The 20,050-nt window shown below is 37.1% G+C and overlaps 1 protein-coding gene across 1 annotated transcript in view; it reads right to left on the bottom strand.

Moving 5' to 3' along the window:
• LUZP2 (leucine zipper protein 2) overlaps positions 1-20,050 on the bottom strand; it is a gene marked incomplete at its 5' end in the record, with an annotated part of 438,731 nt that overhangs the window by 112,430 nt on the left and 306,251 nt on the right. The window contains 2 exons of the mRNA XM_055143679.1: positions 12,936-12,998; positions 15,211-15,273. Of these exons, the coding sequence (XP_054999654.1) occupies positions 12,936-12,998; positions 15,211-15,273 (126 nt within the window). The remainder of the gene's footprint in view (positions 1-12,935; positions 12,999-15,210; positions 15,274-20,050) is intronic.

The raw sequence follows: 20,050 nt of genomic DNA, 5'->3' as shown, positions 1-20,050 counted from the left end.
ATGAAATGAATGGAAATTAAAAAATATGCTCCTGAAATGTTCTCTATCACCAGAAAGAACATCTAAATGTATTGCCAAAAGAAATATTCAAAAGAGAACCAGTGACTTGCTCTTGTTTTCTGAAATTGTAGCTGACATCGCCATTAAGATAAAGTATATTTTTAAAATGTGGCACCTAAAGGAATTCTATAATGGGCAAAATTGCTGTTTATTTCCTTCATTTCACTTTCTCATTTTACATTCAAAATATAAAAAGTGTGTGTTAGAAGAAATATTACTGTAATTGTACTATCTTTTAATTAGAGCTAAAAATCAATTTGAGGATTTCAGCAGCTAAGAAAATTTCTGATCAAAAACATAGTCTTAGTGTCCTCAGAATAAGCCAAAGGTGAATCACCTAGGAAAAACAAAAAAATATATAAAAGAGAGGAGAGGGACAGCGCTAGCATGCTAGGGAAAGAGAATGAGAGACAGAAAGAGATAGAAATATTTAAGACCTTACGAAAGCAATTAATTTAGCTTTTTCTGTTGGAGCTATTGATTGTGTTATCCTGTTTTATCTTTAGAGACCAATCTTAGCATTTGTCAGAGCCACTTATGCTATCTCTGAGGTGGGCTGAAGGATATTAGCCATCTGATGGTAGATAAAGTTAATTGTCAGAGCTTTCTGTTTCCTAGATTTGGAAGAAGAAGAAGAAGAAGAAGAAGAAGAAGAAGAAGAAGAAGAAGAAGAAGAAGAAGAAGAAGAAGAAGAAGAAGAAGAAGAAGAAGAAGAAGAAGAAGAAGAAGAAGAAGAAGAAGAAGAAGGAGGAGGAGGAGGAGGAGGAGGAGGAGGAGGAGGAGGAGGAGGAGGAGGAGGAGGAGGAGGAGGAATAAGAGGAGGAGGAGGAGGAGGAGGAGGAGGAGGAGGAGGAGGAGAAGAAGAAGAAGAAGAAGAAGAAGAAGAAGAAGAAGAAGAAGAAGAAGAAGAAGAAGAAGAAGAAGAAGAAGAAGAAGAAAGAAGAAAAAGGACAAGAAGAACGTAAAAAGTTCCATGAAAGCATTTCATTTTGTTTTTTAATGCTAGTCATTGAAGTTACTGTGCACATTTAAACCATTGATGTTAACACTATTGTAGTCATTTTACCTACATAATAATTATAACAACATGACAAATGGGAGAAATGCTAACTATCCTCTGATTTCAGTAAGGTTAAATAGATTTGCCAGTGTTTGTCTATTAACTGATAAGGGCCATGGTTCTTTTCTTTTTCTTTCTTTTTTTTTTGCTTTTCGGGTCACACCCAGCAGTACTCAGGGGTTACTCCTGGTTCTGCACTCAGGAATCACTCCTGGCAGTGTTCAGGGGACAATATGGAATGCTGGGACTCAAACCCGGGTTGGCTGCATGCATAGCTGTGCTATCGCTCCAGCCCCTAGGGCCATGGTTCTTGAAAGGTTGAGTGGCTGTGACTATTTCATGAAGTAAGGCCATAATAATTGTTGAGACAGAAAGACAGAAAGTGACAGAGATTTCATCTTGCATCAGTTTGCAGTTACTGGTTAAGTTCCACACCTGGAATGATTTCCCAAAAAATGTCTCATGATGGCGCCACTGCTCTATACGTGTTCCTTCTCTATCCGCAAAGTCAACAGAACCTAGAAGGCCCAGGGGCCCTGTGAAGGGCAAGACAAATTTTCTAAACAAACATGCAAGCAAAATGAAGTATAAGGTAATAATACACAAGAAAAGCAACAATTGAAGGCTCATCCATTCCACTTTCTAAGACACAAAGAGAAATAATTTAGGCTGATATAATGCTGATTTAATATTTTCTGTGATTCCCCCTTCAGGCTTATCTTCCATATGCCTTAGTTTTTAGGACACTTCTCTCTGAAAGATATGTAAATATAGAGCATGTATTTTTATTGCAATGGTAAGACAGTGATAAGCAAATTTCTAGGTACTGAACACTAGCTGTGAGCAAAATACTTAGAGATCGCTCAGTAATGACAAATATACTTACCTGATTTCCAACTGTGACTCACTTTTACTACCGCACACCGCCAAACCTTGGATTGAGAATGATTCCAAGTCTAGAGCCAAGCTCTGAGGCATGAACTATCACAAGGGGATGCACAAATTTTTAAAGATCATTATATTTCTCAGTCTAAACTCTTTGGATATTATATCCTAGGATTTTTTAAGATCCATAATTAATGATATAGGTTGATTGAAACAGTAACACTTAAAAAATGTTTTAAAATTCTTGACATTTCCTAAAATATATTTTTAGCAAACATTAGTCTGGCACTTGAAGATTATACCTCAGTATATGCTAAGCATATTAGTCACTTTTTTGAGAGTTGGAAAAAGGAAGATAAAGGACAGAAATATAGGAGAAGCATGATTATGTCAAATCGTAGCTGGAGAGATCTCAAGAAATGGTGTGAGGGCTTAAGACACTTGGTTGCAGGCAGCTGAGCCTGGTTTGATCTACAGTACCACATGTTTCATTAAGCGCCAAAGGAGGAATTCAAGTGCTACCTGATGTGCTTCCCTGCACTCACCTCCCAAAACAAACAAAAACAATAAAAGGTAGAAACGTGTCTATTTGCCATTGCTTGAAAGTCCATAGGCTAGTAGCTGGTGATGCTACTATTTTGATGATTTATATTAATAAAGCAATATTTTCGATTATTTATATTAACGTAAAGCAATATTTTTGAGGCAGAAGATAGGGGGCTCTAATAATATATCTCGGGGGAGGTAGTGTCTGAGAGCTAAACCAGCACACAGTCAGGGAGGCCTTTAACACAAAGGACCCATTCCCATTGAGACACAGAATTCCTGGCCCAAGTACAGATGGATGCCTTAAACGAGAGGGGCCTGGGGACCCAGGGAAAGAGGCTATTGGAACGAAGGCCAAAGAATATCAAAAGATGATCATCAATTGTTCTAAGCTTTCTCCATTGACAAAGACCTAGCAACAGACTCAAAAAACTGTATAAAAAGTAACTTGGCAGATGAATGAATAGGCACCCACATGTGGTCAACTCACATGAAGAGGCCTCTTTCCTCTTGAGATGGGTACTTTCATGCTTCCACACCCGTATCCCCAATGTGGGGGCAGGGTAACCCACTTCCTATCCTTTCATGCAATGCGCACTGGCTTTCTCCATGTTGGAGAACCCTTGTCCTCTCTTGAGTATGTATCAAAATCTTCTCGCTTTCCTTTTCTTTATTTCCCAAGAAAACTTGCTTTACTTCTCTAATTGTATCCTCGTGAAATTCTTTGTAAGGAAAAGGCAATAGGTCCTAAAAGCCTGGGTAAGATTTAGGACCGATTTTCCTTTCCTGCAATGAGCAATTCTTCATCTAGCCTGAATCTGCTGCTCCCGGAGAAATCGGCTGGCGGGCACATCTCCTTTGCTGTGCAGAACAACTAGACTTCCCGTGCCCTTCGGCGGCTGCCTCCTGGGGTTGTAAGGAAATGTGCCTCTGTGACTTGCAAGGACTGACTTCCAGCAGATTATTTTATCAGTCCTGAATTTCCCAGTCACTTCTTTGGGTAAAGAGATGTGTAGAGAAAGAAGCAGATTACCCCCTGGAGGCTGCTTCCTCTCCCTTCCCCACTTTATATAGGGCACCGGGGAACCTATTCTTTCATTGGTTGGGGTAGTGTCAACTACCAGCAACAGTTTGTTAGACTGTTCAATGCCAGATACTTGCATGTAATTTGACATTATGACCATTTTTACAGTCTTCTAGCTATCAAAAGTCACATATAAACAGGTGTCCATATCTTCTTGAAATACAATTACTGATTTCTAGTTTAAGATGGGCTGGAGCCATAGCACAAGAGCAGGGCATTTGCCTTGCAGGTGGCCGACCTAGTTCTATTCCTCTGCCCCTCTCGGAGAGCCCGGCAAGCTACGGAGAGTATCCCGCCCACACAGCGGAGCCTGGCAAGCTACCTGTGGCGTATTCAATATGCCAAAAACAGTAACAAGTCTCACAATGGAGACATTACTGGTGCCTGCTCAAGCAAATCGATGAGCAAGGGGATGAGAGTGACAGTGACAATGACAGTGCAAGGCATCTTGAACAAATTGTTTCCTGCTCAGTGATTGGCAGATGATACAAGCTCAATCAATACTTCTGAAAAAAAAAAAACCAAGAAACTTAAGCTGGTTTTCCACATGGCTAAGTAAACTTGAAGCACAGAGCTTAAATTTTTAGTGATTTTTCATTATTTAGAAAATTTCTAACATTTTGGAGAAAATTACACCTACTAAGTTCAAATCTTTTCTGACTCCAGATTTAGAAATATGTATGTGCTCTTAAAAGGTGCACGCTTACTTCATTATCTGGTATATGATAAAAGTGAGACTGTTGGGCTTTGGCACTTTAAGCAAGAGATTTACAATCTTAAAAATTGAATTAATTCAACAAGATGAATTCATTTTCTCTCATTTTCTGTATTTTCATACCTGGTGGTAATAAAAGCCTGTGAAGGTTATTATTTCTGGTTCAGTACTGGAGGCACGATGTGGTGCAAGGGATGGAACCAGGCCTGCCTCAAAACAAAACAGAACAAAAGCTCACCTGTTTAGGGAGCAGAGGATGTATCATGCAGTAAAAAAGTCTTATAGATGTAAATGGGCCAGACAGCGAGAATACAGTATGTAAGGCATTTGTTTTGCACGCTGCCAACCTGGGGTTGATCCATGGCACACATTTCTTTGAGCACTGCCAGGAGTGATCCCTGAGTACAGAGCCAGGAGTAAGCCCTGAAGCATTTCCAGGTGTGGCCCCTCCCCCACGAAAAGGTATAAAATAAGCAGCTAAAGTTATCCAGATTTTTTTTGTTCCTATAAAGAAATTACTGCTTTCCTTTTTATGTGAATTCTTTCAGAATGTATGTCCTACAATGGTGTATGCATAACCAACAACAAGGTAAACATCTTATAGCCTGTACTATCTCTCTGGTTCCCCAAAAATATGGAGTTGAAAATTAGCCTTACCCCAGCCATTTCTAAACTAAGACACCTATTTGAGTTCTGAAATGCTAATATACTTTAAGAAAAGGCAAAAAATTATTTAGTAATGGATTTTATGTTCTTAGTTTTAGTTGTACATATTTGCCCTTTTGGTCTTTGAAAGCAAAAGAAAGCAAAATAAATTACAAGTATAATACAAAAATGATACTGGAAGTTTTACCAAGAAAAGTGTGACAAAATGAAATAAAACTCTGAACCTTACAACTTTTTAGTTTCAAGACAAGTTTTTTTATTTTTTTTCCACATCCATGATATATAAAGTATTACCACTCCGGATTTTAATTATTGTCAGGCAAAAATGTATGTACATATTTTAAACCTGAAGTGTCTATATCATATATAAGGTAAATCAAGTAACTCATCTAAACTGTAACTGCATTTTAAAGATCAAAACTCATTAAATAGGAGACAAATTAACATGTGAATGTTTTGCATGTGAACGTTCCAGAAAATGTTTTTACTCATTGAAAAATGATTTAGCATGCAAATAAGTGTAGGTTTATGAGAAACAGATGCACACAAATTATTTTAAATTAGAATTTAAAATAAGGGTTTAAAAACTAAACAACAATAGCTTTATGAAATTTTCTTCAAGAAGACATATCATCAAAAATAATCTGATACTTGTTAGTATTCATAAATGTATATTCATATGACAATGCAATTGATTTAAGAAACAGATTTGAGTGAAGATATCAAATTGACCATATATTTTTTCTAGAAAAAAATGTTAATTTTTTTTAAAAAACGTGTTTGAGTTTCAGAAGCAATGGGTATGACATTTCTGTAGCCATATATGGCAAAATAATTGTAAGAATTTTGATACAGTTTTGGTAAAATTATATACTTATAGGGATAGTTGTCAAGGAGTAATTATATGTCTCTATTTCACAGATTACAATCTGTTATATAGAATAACTATATGTCTATAATAGAATTGAATCTCAATTTTAATAAATTTTCTTTGCAACAATCTTTTGGTGGATTTAAGTGAATTTCTAATTTCTTAAGTTCTGAAAGTATTTGTTATTAAATGGTTATGACAGTATTCCTTTGTATCTTATTGCATTTTAGTAATAATCAAATTAAATTATGTATATTACAGCACGGGGTACGGAAAAAAATCTATGTGTAACTAGTTTTATCACTAGGCTATAAAATTCTTATAGGCAATAATTTAATTAATTGGCAACTGTGCTTCAAATACTGAATGATGCATGTTGCTCTTAAATTGGCTTAATTTAATAAGCAATAGATATAATCACAAAAAAAGAACTTCTCCTCAGTGGGGAACTAATATATGATTGTTCTTTTCATGAAGCAAATTAAATGTATCCAAGTTGAATGTCTCAGAATATTCAAGTGTGAAGGAAAGATGGATAGTGGGAACAAAAAGTTTGTGCATCACATTTCAAAGTCAAAATGCTGACAAAATATTGGAAAGTACCAGTGGATCAAACAAATTAGAATATTCAATATGTGTTGTAACTGCTGAGCAATATTAAGATGAAAAGAGTACTAGAGTAAAGGAGTCAGACAAATATTCAAAAAAAACGAGAAACCCCAGGAACTAAGAGAAAAAGGAAAATTCGACTGGAGAGTAAGTACAACAGAAGGATACTTGCCCTGAAGGTTGCTCCCCCTCGGGTTTGATCCCAAGCATCACTAAGGGTGATCTCTGAGCACACTCTGGCATGCCTTACCCCTTCTCACAAATCACAAGAGAAAGAAAAAAGAAAAGGGGGCCAGTGACTTAGTATAGGATGTAGGGGGATTTGCCTTGCAAGTGGCCCACCTGGGTTGGTTTGATCAAACTTCAGCATGCTATATGTTCCCCCAAGCACTGTCAGGAGAAATTTCTGAGTGCAGAGTCAGGAATAATGCCTGAGCATCACTGAGTGTGACCAAAAAGCCAAAGAAAGAAAGGGGGGGAAAAGGAAGAAAGGAAGGAAGGAACAGAAAAATAGGGAGGGAGGAAGGGAGGAAGGAAGGAAGGAAGGAAGGAAGGAAGGAAGGAAGGAAGGAAGGAAGGAAGGAAGGAAGGAAGGAAGGAAGGAGAGGGAGGGAGGGAGGGAGGGGAAAATTGAAAGGAAGGAAGGGAAGAAAGAAAGAAAGAAAGAAAGAAAGAAAGAAAGAAAGAAAGAAAGAAAGAAAGAAAGAAAGAAAGAAAGAAAGAAAGAAAGAAAGAAAGAAAGAAAGAAAGAAAGAGAGAGAGAGAGAGGGAGGGAGGAGGGAGGGAGGGAGGGAGGGAGGGAGGAAGGAAGGAAGGAAGGAAGGAAGGAAGGAAGGAAGGAAGGAAGGAAGGAAGGAAGGAAAGAAGGAAGGAAGAAAGAGAAAAAGAAAGAGAAAAAGAAAAAGAAAGAAAGAGAAAAAAAGGCAGTTAGAACTACACATAAATCCTTCAAATGCAATTGCTGATGTAAATTCTCCTATATGCTCTACTAATATTGATTCACTGTTTATGTCTCACTTCATAACACACATACTTCATAGATATGTAGGAGTATACAGGAATATGTTCATATATTGTGAAAACAAAAATAAGTAAACTCCCTACAAGTTATATGATGAATGTACTAATTTGCAGAAATAAAGTGGCTACCATTTACTTCTGTCCTGTGGGGATCAGTCACAGACCATGAGGCAACCCAACAAACAAACACAAGGAGACAACCACACAGTGATAGTCCAAGCTTAAGAATCTCCTTGGCAGCTCCTAACGAGCTTACATACTGTGATCTTATTCACTACAATATTGCTCCTTGACCCTGGCTCCCCAAAAGTGAGCCATTATTTGTTGTCAAATATAATAAGGGACAGTTGGTAAGCACATCAAAATTCACTAGGTATGTTAAGGGCTATGATATTTCACACAGCAAATCAGCAGCAGCCTTAAAAAGTTGTGAAAATGACCTATATTTTGTGTATATTGTCTACATTGTCCTGTCCTACTAAATTCTCCAAATACCCTAAAGTCTTTTATTCTATTGTTTCCTGACTGGGCACACATTTGTCTGCTGGCAGGCCCACATTTCCTGACCGCATCTATTCTTTCCTAAGAGCATGTTTCCTTGACTAAGACCTAAAATGTTTGGCCCAGAGGACTATTCCACCTTGGCTTTCTGTTCTCTTAGGAGGAATGGTTTCCCACAGATGTGAAAAAGCATTCAAGGGGAGACATTTATAATGATATATAACTATTTAAAAATGAACTATAAGGATATATCACTATTAAAAATGAACTATGAAAGATAAAGATATTGGCTAGAGTAAATCATAAAAAAAACATAAAAAACATTGTTTCTTTAGGTTTCATAATTTTTGAACTTTATGCAATGAGAAACTGTCACTGTCACTCTCATCCTGTTGCTCATTGATTTGCTCGACCGGGCACCAGCTTTGTCTCCATTGTGAGACTTATTGTTACTGTTTTTGACATATTGGATACGCCTCGGGTAACTTGCCAGGCTCTGCCATGTGGGCGACATACTCTCGGTAGCTTGCCAGGCGGAGAAATTGAACCCAGGTCGGCCAGCATGCAAGGCAAATGCCCTACCTGCTGTGCTATTGCTGTGCTATTTGTATGGAGAAATACAAACATAAATATCTGTGTAAAAGTAAAATAAAAAAGCAAAAAGAGAGTAGGTATTCTATAGAATTACACTTTGAAATAGAATTTAGGGGGACAAAAATAAGTCATATGGACTAATAAATACAGGCAGACCGCAGACCTCACTTTGTCCTAATAAGCAAAGTTTACTTTGTGGCAAGGGGATGACTCAAAGAGCTTTACGTCATGCTTTTCATGTAGGAAGCCTGGGTTGGATCTGTGGGATAGTATAGAACCCGAGCACCATCCTGAGCCCTGAGATATGCACAAAAAATCAATAATAATGAATAAGATATTTTACTTTGGGGACAGTCTTCTATTCAAAAGCTGACTGTCAAATCCACTAGATTTATCAATATTCCATGCCATTGTTAATACATGCCATTCATTTAGGAAAAAATGAGTGAATCATCATTGTAAATTCTCTTTTCAGTATATTTTATTTATAAACTACTCATAATAAAACATATGCATGAAGAAGCACTTGAAAGAGAATTGTCTATCATCTCAAGACTCAGGAATTATTACAAAGAAAATTTTGTAGGTATATGGCTGAATTTCTCCTATCACATATCCTTTTAATATAAAAGCATATATATTTTACCATCCATATTCCTGGTTCATCTATTTATATTTATAGGTTTATATGTAAGCATATGAGTATGCATGCTTTTTCTCATTTACTTTCTTAAGCTATGTTACATAAGGCCTAAAATGTGTCATGTTAAAGTGGCACTAAGAAAATACAATGCTCTTGAAGCCATCAAGATGAGTACTGTAGCACTGTTGTACTGTCATCCCATTGTTCATCGATTTTCTCGAGCGGGCACCAGTCTCCATTGTGAGACTTGTTGTTACTGTTTTTGGCATACGAATACACCATGGGTAGCTTGCCAGGCTCTGCTGGTGCAGGCGGGATACTCTTGGTAGCTTGCCCAGCTCTTCGAGAGGGAAAGAAATAATAGCAGGGGCTGGAAAAATAGCACAGCGAGTAGGACATTTGCCTTGCACGCGGCCGACCCAGATTTGATTCCCAGCTTCCCATATGTTCTCCTGAGCACTGTCAGGTGGTAATTCCTGAGTGCAGAGCCAGGAGTAACCCCTGTGCATCGCTGGGTGTGACTCAAAAAGCAAAAAAAAAAAAAAAAAAGAAAAGAAAGAAAGAAAGAATAGCAGAAACTGCCAGTTGCCTCCTTATCGCCAGTTTCCTTCTTCCCTTTTAACTTTACATCTAAAAGAAATAGCAATTACAATCACTATCACTATCACTATCATCCCGTTGACCATCGATTTGCTCGAACGGGTGCCAGTCACATCTTCATTCGTCCTTGCACTGAGATTTTAGCAGCCTCTCTTTACTCTGTCTTCCCAGTAGTGCCACATTGGAGGCTCTTTCAGGATAAGGGGAATGAGATTCATCATTATTACTGTATTTGGCATATCAAATATGCCATGGAGAGCTTGCCAGGCTCTGCCAATAGTTACAATAGAAACTGAAATTTTTAAGGATTCATATTTGCATAGATGCATGATCAAGTGTTACAGACTTCTACAAAATATAATCCTCCATGGAAAAATGTATGTCACTCAGGGACATGAGTGGATTTTCAGACATTGTATATAAAGAAGCAGAGGCAGCTCTAAACACAGTAAGGGATCAAAGCTTACTAAGTAAACTAAGAACCATGCTATGGAGAAGTGAAAAACAAAAAACTTTGATGCCAGAGAAGTTGTTCAGGTGGTAGAGCACATGCCTCTCGGGTCAGACAGCCTGCATATGACTCCAGGCACCTGCTGGAATGCCTCCACCCCCAACACCCCTGCACCATCCTTATTGCTCCCAAATCACTGCTAGGTTAAGTATCACACAATCAGACCATCAAACAGACACTGTCAACATAGAACTGCTGCATGTTGCCACTATTAAAAAAAAATTTGGGTCCTTGTTGGTGTGTTTTAGTAATAAAATATTCTATAAAATCATTGCACATCAGGACCTATTATTATTATAGCTAACAAAAACTTATGTTAAACAAATTCTGGGAAGAATATTGAATACATATTGAGTAATGCATGCCATTCTAAATCTATGCAACTTGATAGATTATATCTGCATGCTCTTCTGAATAGCATATTATGTAATAAAGCTTATAGCAGCCGGGATGCGGCTCAGTGGTATAGCACCAGTACTGTATGTGTGAGGTTGCAAACTCCACATCACCTCACTGTATCATATCCAGTCCTATTGGGGGTATGTTTGATGCTAAAATCAAATTTAAAAGCTCCTCAACAAAGAGTCTAAGACTAAGCACACTAAAAATATTAGTGTGACCACATCAACAAATAGTATGAACAAGCTTTGGGACACCACAATAACAGAAGAAAAGAAAACCAAATGATAAAACATGTAATATCGTATCTCATTTTTCAAGAACAAAATTTTAAAGAAGTTGAGATTTTGAAAATTCGTGACACTTCCAAATTTACTAATCTATATTCAACAAATCACATATTACAAAATGTAAATGGTCTAAAAATAGAGGGTCTCTGCTGTTACTTCTTATACCTTTTTTCTTTTCCTTCAATATGATGAATAAATTTCAGAAGATTAAAAATCCTTAAATGATCACTCTACAGAAAAATCATCCATATTTAGCGCAAACATTAAACTAGATTTGTAATTTGTTTTATTACCATATTAACCTGATCCAAGCTAAATTAATTCACAGATACATTTCTTTGCAAATCAACATGTGCACACACACTCACCTGCACTCTCACACTCCAATTTCATAATGTCAACTATTTACAGTTAATGATTGCAGTGTTAAAACCAAGTTTAACTGAATAGTTCATAGATCCTGATCCAGAGTGTATCAACATTAAAGATTAAAGAAAGAGGGCAAATACCTTGGGTTCCATATTTTTATTTTATCTACTTATTGAATAGAATTAACAAAGTTCTGGAAGGAGGGTTAGTATTAAGAAAATTAGTTCACAGTTTTCTTGTTATGCTGCAAAATGTTCTGTTATAAATGAGGGCAAAGGAAAAGCAATGTGAAAATTCATAGTTAAGAAAATAAAAATATGCATCCAGATTCATACTTGAATGGAGTGAATGTTTGAAAATATATGTTGACATTATGGAAACACTTTCTATTGACTGTAAGTCAAACATAAAGGTGCCAAGAAGATAGATAAGTGTTTATTACTGCTCTAAGTATAAAACTTCAGAATTTTCAAGCACGATATACAATGGAAACTGTATGGTATTTTTCCAGTTTAATTTAAATTTAACATTTGTACATAGCAATTGCAATATAAAGAAAAAATAAGTAATGTTATACACAAAGTAACTTTTCCTTGTTATTCATTAAATATTTTATTTTATATTTCTACTACTAAGAGACTTATACTTCTTATGCATTTGGCCACAGAAATGCAGCACAAGCACAATTAATGGTCATTGACTTTTAATTCCCGTGCTAATGTGGGTTAATGGTAAAAATTCTGGGAGAATGGTCAACCTTAAAAATTTATCTCATCTTGACCTGCAGTTGAAATTCCTTACTATTACATGATGTCTATTCTCCATCGTGCAACTTGAACAGAGAAATAGACTATTTCCCCCAACCCCTCCCAAGATGTCCAGGGACACCGTCACCACAGCAGCCTCATCTCCTTCTCTTTCTCTCCTTATGTTTGTTTTCATGTTTTCTTGTTTGTTGTCCTTCCTTATTGAGAAAACTTTGTTCTGTCTTAAACACCTCTCTCTCTCTCTCTCTTTCTCTCATCTCTATGTCCCTCTCTCCCTTCTTCTCCCTTTGCTCTCCTTACATTTTTAAAATATAAAATCATTTCACTTAAAAAAGGAGAAAAATATCAATAACCTATACTAGAAGTTTCTTAATAACAGGGATTTATTTTAGAGTCTTTGTAAGTCAAGAATGTTAGTCAACTGTAAATATTACTCTTGGAAACTTGCTCAGCATGCATATTTTCCTAAATGTAGATATTAAAAAATCAGTATTCCCCAAAGCTGAATTAAAGATTAAAAATGTACTTTGAAATGATGGCCATTTTTATTAATAATATACCCACCAAATCATACCTATATCTATTTTCCTTAATAAAATAGGTCAGAAATGAAAGTATCTTTGATGCAGTTCAATTTGCCTCTAATTCTTGTAAAAATCTAGAAATTACACATAAACTAAAAGGTATTTTGTGAAGAGTTGGTATCGAGCTATCTGGATTGAGAGGCAAAGAGGAAGATGCTTACCTTAAGTAATAAATCCTTCTTCCCATAATGAATATCCTTCAGCTGGGCTTGAATTTTTTTTGCCTTCAAGAGCAGAAACATGGGTTAGTGCATTGGGTTCATTTATATTTTAAACTTAAAATTGAAATTATTTCAAACAATGATAAAATTTTTAGCCAAGCGAAAAGGAGCATTACTTGTTTGGAAGTAAAACAGAGTAGCTTAATCCCTGCTTTGGGGTTAAATATTCATGAAGCTATCCTAACTGGAAAGAAAAAAATGGAATTCTATTATAATTATATTTTTATAGAGCATAATATTGAAGAAAGTGACTATTTCTTTTCCTTATCAGGAGAACTTTGACCATACTCATCTGTATTCAGTGCTTATTCCTTGCTTGTTCAGGGATCATTCCTGGTGGTACTCAGTGTACCATATGCAGTGTTTGGGACTGCGCCATATACAAGGAAAGCACCTGAATTCACTTAGAAGATATATTAATATATAATATAAATAAAGCATCTAAAATATATATACACATATTTACTTATATAAGTTTTCACTATTTATTTTCAATTACCAATTTAAGAATATAGCACTGCACTGTCATCCTATTGTTCATCGATTTGCTCAGGCGGGCACCAGTAACATCTCCATTGTGACACTTGTTGTTACTGTTTTTGGCATATCGAATATGTCACGGGTAGTTTGCCAGGCTCTGCCTTGCAGGCAGGATACTCTTGGTAGCTTGTCAGGCTCTCTGAGAGTGATGAAGGAATCAAACATGGGTCAGCCATGTGCAAGGCAAACACCTTACCCGCTGTGCTATCGTTCCAGCCCCATTTAAGAATATGCTGTAGCACTGCAGCACTGTTCTCCCATTGTTCATCGATTTGTTTGAGCGGGCACCAGTACCATCTCCATTGTGAGACTCGTTGTTACTGTTTTTGGCATATTGGATATGTCACAGGTAGCTTGCCAGGCTTTGCCAGGTGGGCAGGATACTCTTGGTAGCTTGCCAGGCTCTCCAAGAGAGGGGGAAGAATCGAACCCGGATAGCTTCATGCAAGGCAAACACCTTACGTGATGTCCTAGCACTCCAACCCCATTTAATATTTTTTTTAAAAATTAAGAATATTAAAAAAATAATAAGTGACTATATTTTATTTGGCACAAGCCTAAGAAAGGAAGAAAGTAAATCAGAAAAAAGTATATTACTAAGATCATAAACTTCCCATTTTCTAAGGATCCAATTTCAAACATTCTCATATCAGGAACTACTACCTGATATGAGATTCAGCAAAAATGACAAGTTCTTCTTGTTTGTCATATAATAAGTAAAACACAAGGATTCTCACTAACACATGGTAAAATGTAACATAAATATATTTGAGTGTGAAAACGTAATAGTGCAGTTTCTTTGGGAAATACTTTGACAATTTTTCATAAATTTGAACATATATAAAATGCATTATTAGGTATCAGTATTTTGATGTACTTATCCAAGAGAAATTAGAATGCTCACATATTGTTTATAGTATCTTTAATCATAAGAACCATAGTGTGGTATTAATTCCACATGATCATTAAGAGCAAATAGCCATCATGTTGTGGTCTCTCCATAAAGCAGAGTATTGAAATGTCGTGGGTAATTAATAAAGATTAATGAAGTTTTAATTATAAATAGCCTACGTACAATTTGGGAGTTGTGGAAGTAAGCAAGAATTCTTTTTGTTAACTTTTGCAATTTTGAATTCTTTTTTTTTTCCTTTTTGGGTCACACCCGGTGATGCACAGGGGTTACTCCTGGCTCTGCACTCATGAATTACTCCTGGCAGTGCTCAGGGGACCATATGGGATGCTCGGAATCAACCCGGGTCGGCCGCGAGCAAGGCAAACACCCTAACCGCTGTGCTATTGCTCCAGCCCCTGTAATTTTGAATTCTTAATACATCAACTCTTCCTCCTTTTTCTTTTCTCTTATCAACATCACCCCTTCCACTTTATTGCTTTCTCTCCTCTCTTCTTTCCTTTTAATTTATTTTCTTGGACTGGAGAGAAAGCACAGCAAATAGGGCACTTGCCTTGCATGTGGTCTGAATTCTGTCCCTTATCCCCTAAATAAATCCCAGAGGCTGCCAAGGATGATCTCTGGGTGCACAGACAAAGCAAGCCCTGAGCTCCTCTGGGTATGGCCCCCAAACATGTATATATCTGTGTGTGTGTGTGTGTGTATGTATGTTACAACACTGACATTGTTCTTGTCATCTAAGTCTAAAAGAGAATATTTACTCACCTCTTCTGCATGGATGCCACACAGCTTGTTTCCTGCCAAGAGTTTGTTTTTCAGGCTTTTATTCTGAGGAAAGAAAACAGTTCCATTGTTAATAAGTCTTGAGATATCAAGAATACTCTTAAATATATCACTAATGGTTCTTTATTTTTTATCCACATATAAGTAATCCACATAATGACTTCTAATGTACGATGTGATAGATTACATAATTTGATCACTTTTTTATTTTTAAAATTTATTATAGTTAAGGTACTGTGCTTACAATGCTGTTAACACTTTACATTCTTGGTGTACAGTTACTTCACCATGCCATCACAAAAGTCCAAAGAATACCCTACTCATGACTGCCTTTCTTTAAAGGAAATTGTTGTTATCTTAAATTCTAAATGCTTAACCATTACACTTTAAAGTTTATTGATGCTCAGAATTTTTTTTTCTCCCAGGCCATATAAGGCACCACCCACTCTATGCTAATCCTCCAAAATTTACATAACTGACCTCAATTCATGGACACGTATTCTACTACTGACATGAAGGCTAAGTATTCTTAGCCATGTGAATCTATACCATTATGCCTATTAAATTTCCTCTACCTTTTATCTGTAGTATTTGCTATGTTTTCCAAATTCTGAGATATCCACTTCACTTTATTTACTTACATTAGATTTTTGTTGTTCTGTTGTTATTTGAGAACATGGTTACAGCAATTTCCATATTTTTAATTTTATTCTTGCAATGCTATTCACCACTTCCATCATCGAGGACCAGTGACCATTGTCCCAAGACCCCATTTTACTCCCTGTCTTCGTCACAGATTGCTGTTGTTGGCACTATCTCAGAACTTGTTTCCACTGGGGACTATCTTACTCCTTGCTTTATTATTTTTATTTTTCACTTTAAGAAAGATCATTTGGTGACTGCTTTTTTTTTTCCTTTTGACTCATTTCATTTAGCACAACACACTCCACTCCATCTAGTTTGCAGTGAACTGCTTGATTTTATCTTTTCTCAGAGCCCAGTCATTTCCCATTGTGCAAGTATAGCCCAATTGCCTTATTTCTTCATCACTTTTAGGGGCACATAAGTTGTTTCTAGATATTGACTATGGAAAACTATGTTACAATAAACATAGGGAGCATAAACCCTTGAGTATCAACAAATCAGTGTTTGGTGATAAGTAACTGGGTCACATGGAAGTTGTACGCTAAATTTTATGTGACATCTCCACACCATTTTCCATAAGGGCGGGATGAGGCATAACTTGCACCAATAGGTTTTGTGGGTCACTTTTCCACTGCTTCCCCACAAACACCTGTTGTTTCCATATTTGAAAGAGAGCTATTCTCACTGGTCTTACATATGTCATTGTTTTAATTTGCACTTATTTCATAATCAGTGATGATTAACACTATTCCCATTGCCAGTTGGTCTTTGGGACTTAATGAAAACATATCTTGTCTGTTTAGCTTCTCTTCAAATTTCTTATGAATTTATTTGGTCCTTTCCAGCAGAACCCCTCTGGATTATAGAGCCATATGGTGTAGGGGCTGGAGAGAGAGTACAGTGGGAAAGGCCCTTTATCTTTGCATGCAGCTGACCTGGGTTCTCTCCCTGGCCTTTAATCTGGTCTCCCAAGCCCACCACAGCAGTTATCCCTGAATGCAAAACAAAAAGTAATGCTTGTATTTCACCAGGCATGACCCCAAAAGAGTCATATACTTGCTTCTAGTCTGAGTTTCTTTTTTTTTTTTTTTAAGTTGTTCACAGGGCTAGAGCAATAGGACAGTGGTTGGATGTTTGCCTTTCACGCAGCCAACCTGTGTTCAATTCCTCCACCCCTCTCAGAGAGCCCAGCAAGCTACCTGTGCATATTGGATATGCCAAACACAGTAACAATAAGTCTCTAAATGAGAGACGTTACTGGTGCCCGCTCGAAAAAATCGATGAGCAACGGGATTATTATTAAGTTTTGTGAATGTATACATCCTGAAGTATAGTCTTTTGTGACATACATGATGAGCAATATTTATTCTCATTCACAAGCTACCTTTTCATTTGAGGAATCATTTTTTCCCTGACAAAGTTTTTGAGTTTACAAAGTCCTATTGGTATATTTCTGCTTAAAATTTATTTGCTAGTGGAGCTGCCTCAGTGACAATTTTTCTGAGGTCTATTGTGAACACTATTCTCATTTAGTGTTCTACTATTTTCTTTCCTGAACGTAATTTGTGGATATTAAACTTTGATGATAACGTACTTAATTCATTTTGAATTAACATTTGTATATAGTGTAAGATGTTTCTTTTTTTTTTTTAAATGAGGCCAATCATCTTTCTCAGCAACATTAAGTAGATTTGCTGCTTCACTTCAGACGCCCATCGTCTTTGTCATAGAAAAACGGTAAGGGTGAAACTGCCACCATGACAGGCAGCAGAAATAAGAAAAGTCTGGCAGGTTTCAGGTTCACTTCCTGTAACTGAAACAGTTTCAGTTTCCCAGAAATTAAACAATGTGTAACTAGCCAACCTGAACCTACCTGAAAAATTCCTGAGCCCAGTAAGTCAATCATAATGTCCAGAACCCATACAGAATGTACCCACCAAACCACAAGCCTTTCAGAGTCCCATATCCTAGATCACTTGCCAAACACCCTTATTCGGTAACTAAGCAAGATTTTTCTAAAACAATAAGGCATGTAGTGCTATGTAACAAACCCTATATAAACTGCTTGCACTTGCTCCGGACCCGAGACTGGGCCAGCAACACCGGGGATCCAGACGGAGGAGGTGCAGCCACCACACCCTCTCCAGATGGAGCCCAGGCGACACTGAGCAGCAACTAACATGGCTCTGGGATGCGAAACTGGGACAACTCCAAACCGAGGGCGGGGGACACTGGAGTGGGGAGGCGCCAGCCCAGCCTCCAGGTGGCCCCGGCCGCCGGAAGTCATGCCCTTGACCCACCCTCGGCGCCATCTTGCCACATTCAACAGAGAAGAAGCCGGGCGTTCTGGTGAGCAACGCGGCTGGAAAATGCTCCGGACCTGAGACTGGGCCAGCAACACCGGGGATCCAGACAGAGGAGGTGCAGCCACCACACCTTCTCCAGATGGAGTCCCGGTGACACTGAGTAGAAACTAACACAGCTCCGGGATTTGGGACTGGGACATCTCCGAACCGCGCGGCCGCCCGACCTTTTCTAAAAACTGAAAACATACAATCTTTTAATGGAAAACTAATTATCAAATGCTTCCTTAGTAAGGCTGTCTTTCTTGGGGGGGAAACTCCAACAACAATAGTGAGTTTTTTGTTGAAATATGGAACGTAATCAAGGTAAAGAGAAAATAAAGTGAAATTCATCAGTTATACAGTTGGAGATGGGGGGGCTGGGACGGGGGGTATACTGGGGTTTTTGGTGGTGGAATATGGGCACTGGTGAATGGATGGGTGTTTGAATATTGTATAACTGATACATAAACCTGAGAACTTTGTAACTTTCCACATGGTGATTCAATAGAAATTTAAAAAAATAAATGAACAATAATTGAAAGCAAATAAATAAATAAAATTAAATAAAATAAAATTACTGTAAAAAATAAATAAACTGTTTGCACTTGAAGGTCAGGGTCGCTGTCAAGAGACCACTCTGTGGGTGATAGTTGGCCCCAGTTAACTGGAATAAAATTACTTTTGCCTTTGCATTGACTTAGTGTCTTCCTCTGTCCATCTCTTCACTGGAGAATCTGTACACCTGAGTATAACAAATTTTTCCATTTTAGATAGGAGAGCTGAGTACTTCATAAAATCTTTGGGACAAGAATTGGGAGGTAGCTTACAGGGATGAGCATATGTTTTGCATGTAGAAAACTAATATTTTATTCAGTTTCTAGCACCACCTGGTCCTTTGTACAGCGCAGACAAAAGCAAAGACAGTTGCTGGACCTAAACACTACTACCAGGTGTCTTACACACACACACACACACACACACACACACACACACACACACAAGAAAAAAAGTAAAAAAAACCAGGATTTCGAGTGTATAGTCTTTACATAAGTAAAGTCATAGTAGAGTACAACTCATGCATAAATAACTCTAAAGAGAGTCAAGTTTCTGAGTCCCATGAGCAAGTTGGATAAAATTTATGCAAAGTAAATGAATAGATGAATGAATATATTGAATTTAAGATTTCTTCACTCACAATTCACTCTTGCTTTTGAACTTTTTTTTCCCCCCTTCTAGTGCAGTGAAGCATAGAGCTGCTTTGGTTTGAAAAGATTATTTGTATGATTTTTTTCTTCCTTGATAAAAGTTGAAATTCTAAAAAGCTTATTTATAATCTCAATACCGTGAAATGCTTTATATAAATAAGTTGTATTTATTTATGTAACTCATACAAGTGACATCCTTTTATAAATATTTGTACTCATATTATAACAAAGAGTTTTCAAAGAGAATTTAATGTACATGATTCCCATATTTAAAATTTAGTAAACTATAATAAAATGGTATACATTAATATCTTAAATGCTCTATTGCTCTGATTAGTTTAAAAAATAATAGTTTTCATTATAGTCACATATATACATAATATTACATATATATATATATTTTCTTTTTGGGTCACACCCAGTGATGCTCAGGGGTTACTCCTAGATGTGCACTCAGCAATTACTCCTGGTGGTGCTCAAGGGACCATCTAGGATGTCTGGGATTAAACCCAGGTCGGCCCTTGCAAGGCAAATGTTTTACCAGCTGTACTATCACTCTGGCCCCTATATATCAACTTTTATAGCAAAGTTTTGTCATTTTATTGTGATTTTTGTACAATTGTTATA

The sequence above is a fragment of the Sorex araneus genome, chromosome 6 (genome assembly GCF_027595985.1).
Source record: "Sorex araneus isolate mSorAra2 chromosome 6, mSorAra2.pri, whole genome shotgun sequence".
Lineage (NCBI taxonomy): Eukaryota > Metazoa > Chordata > Mammalia > Eulipotyphla > Soricidae > Sorex > Sorex araneus.
Note: the sequence above shows the minus strand (reverse complement) of the source record. Positions and strands in the feature narration are given on the sequence as shown.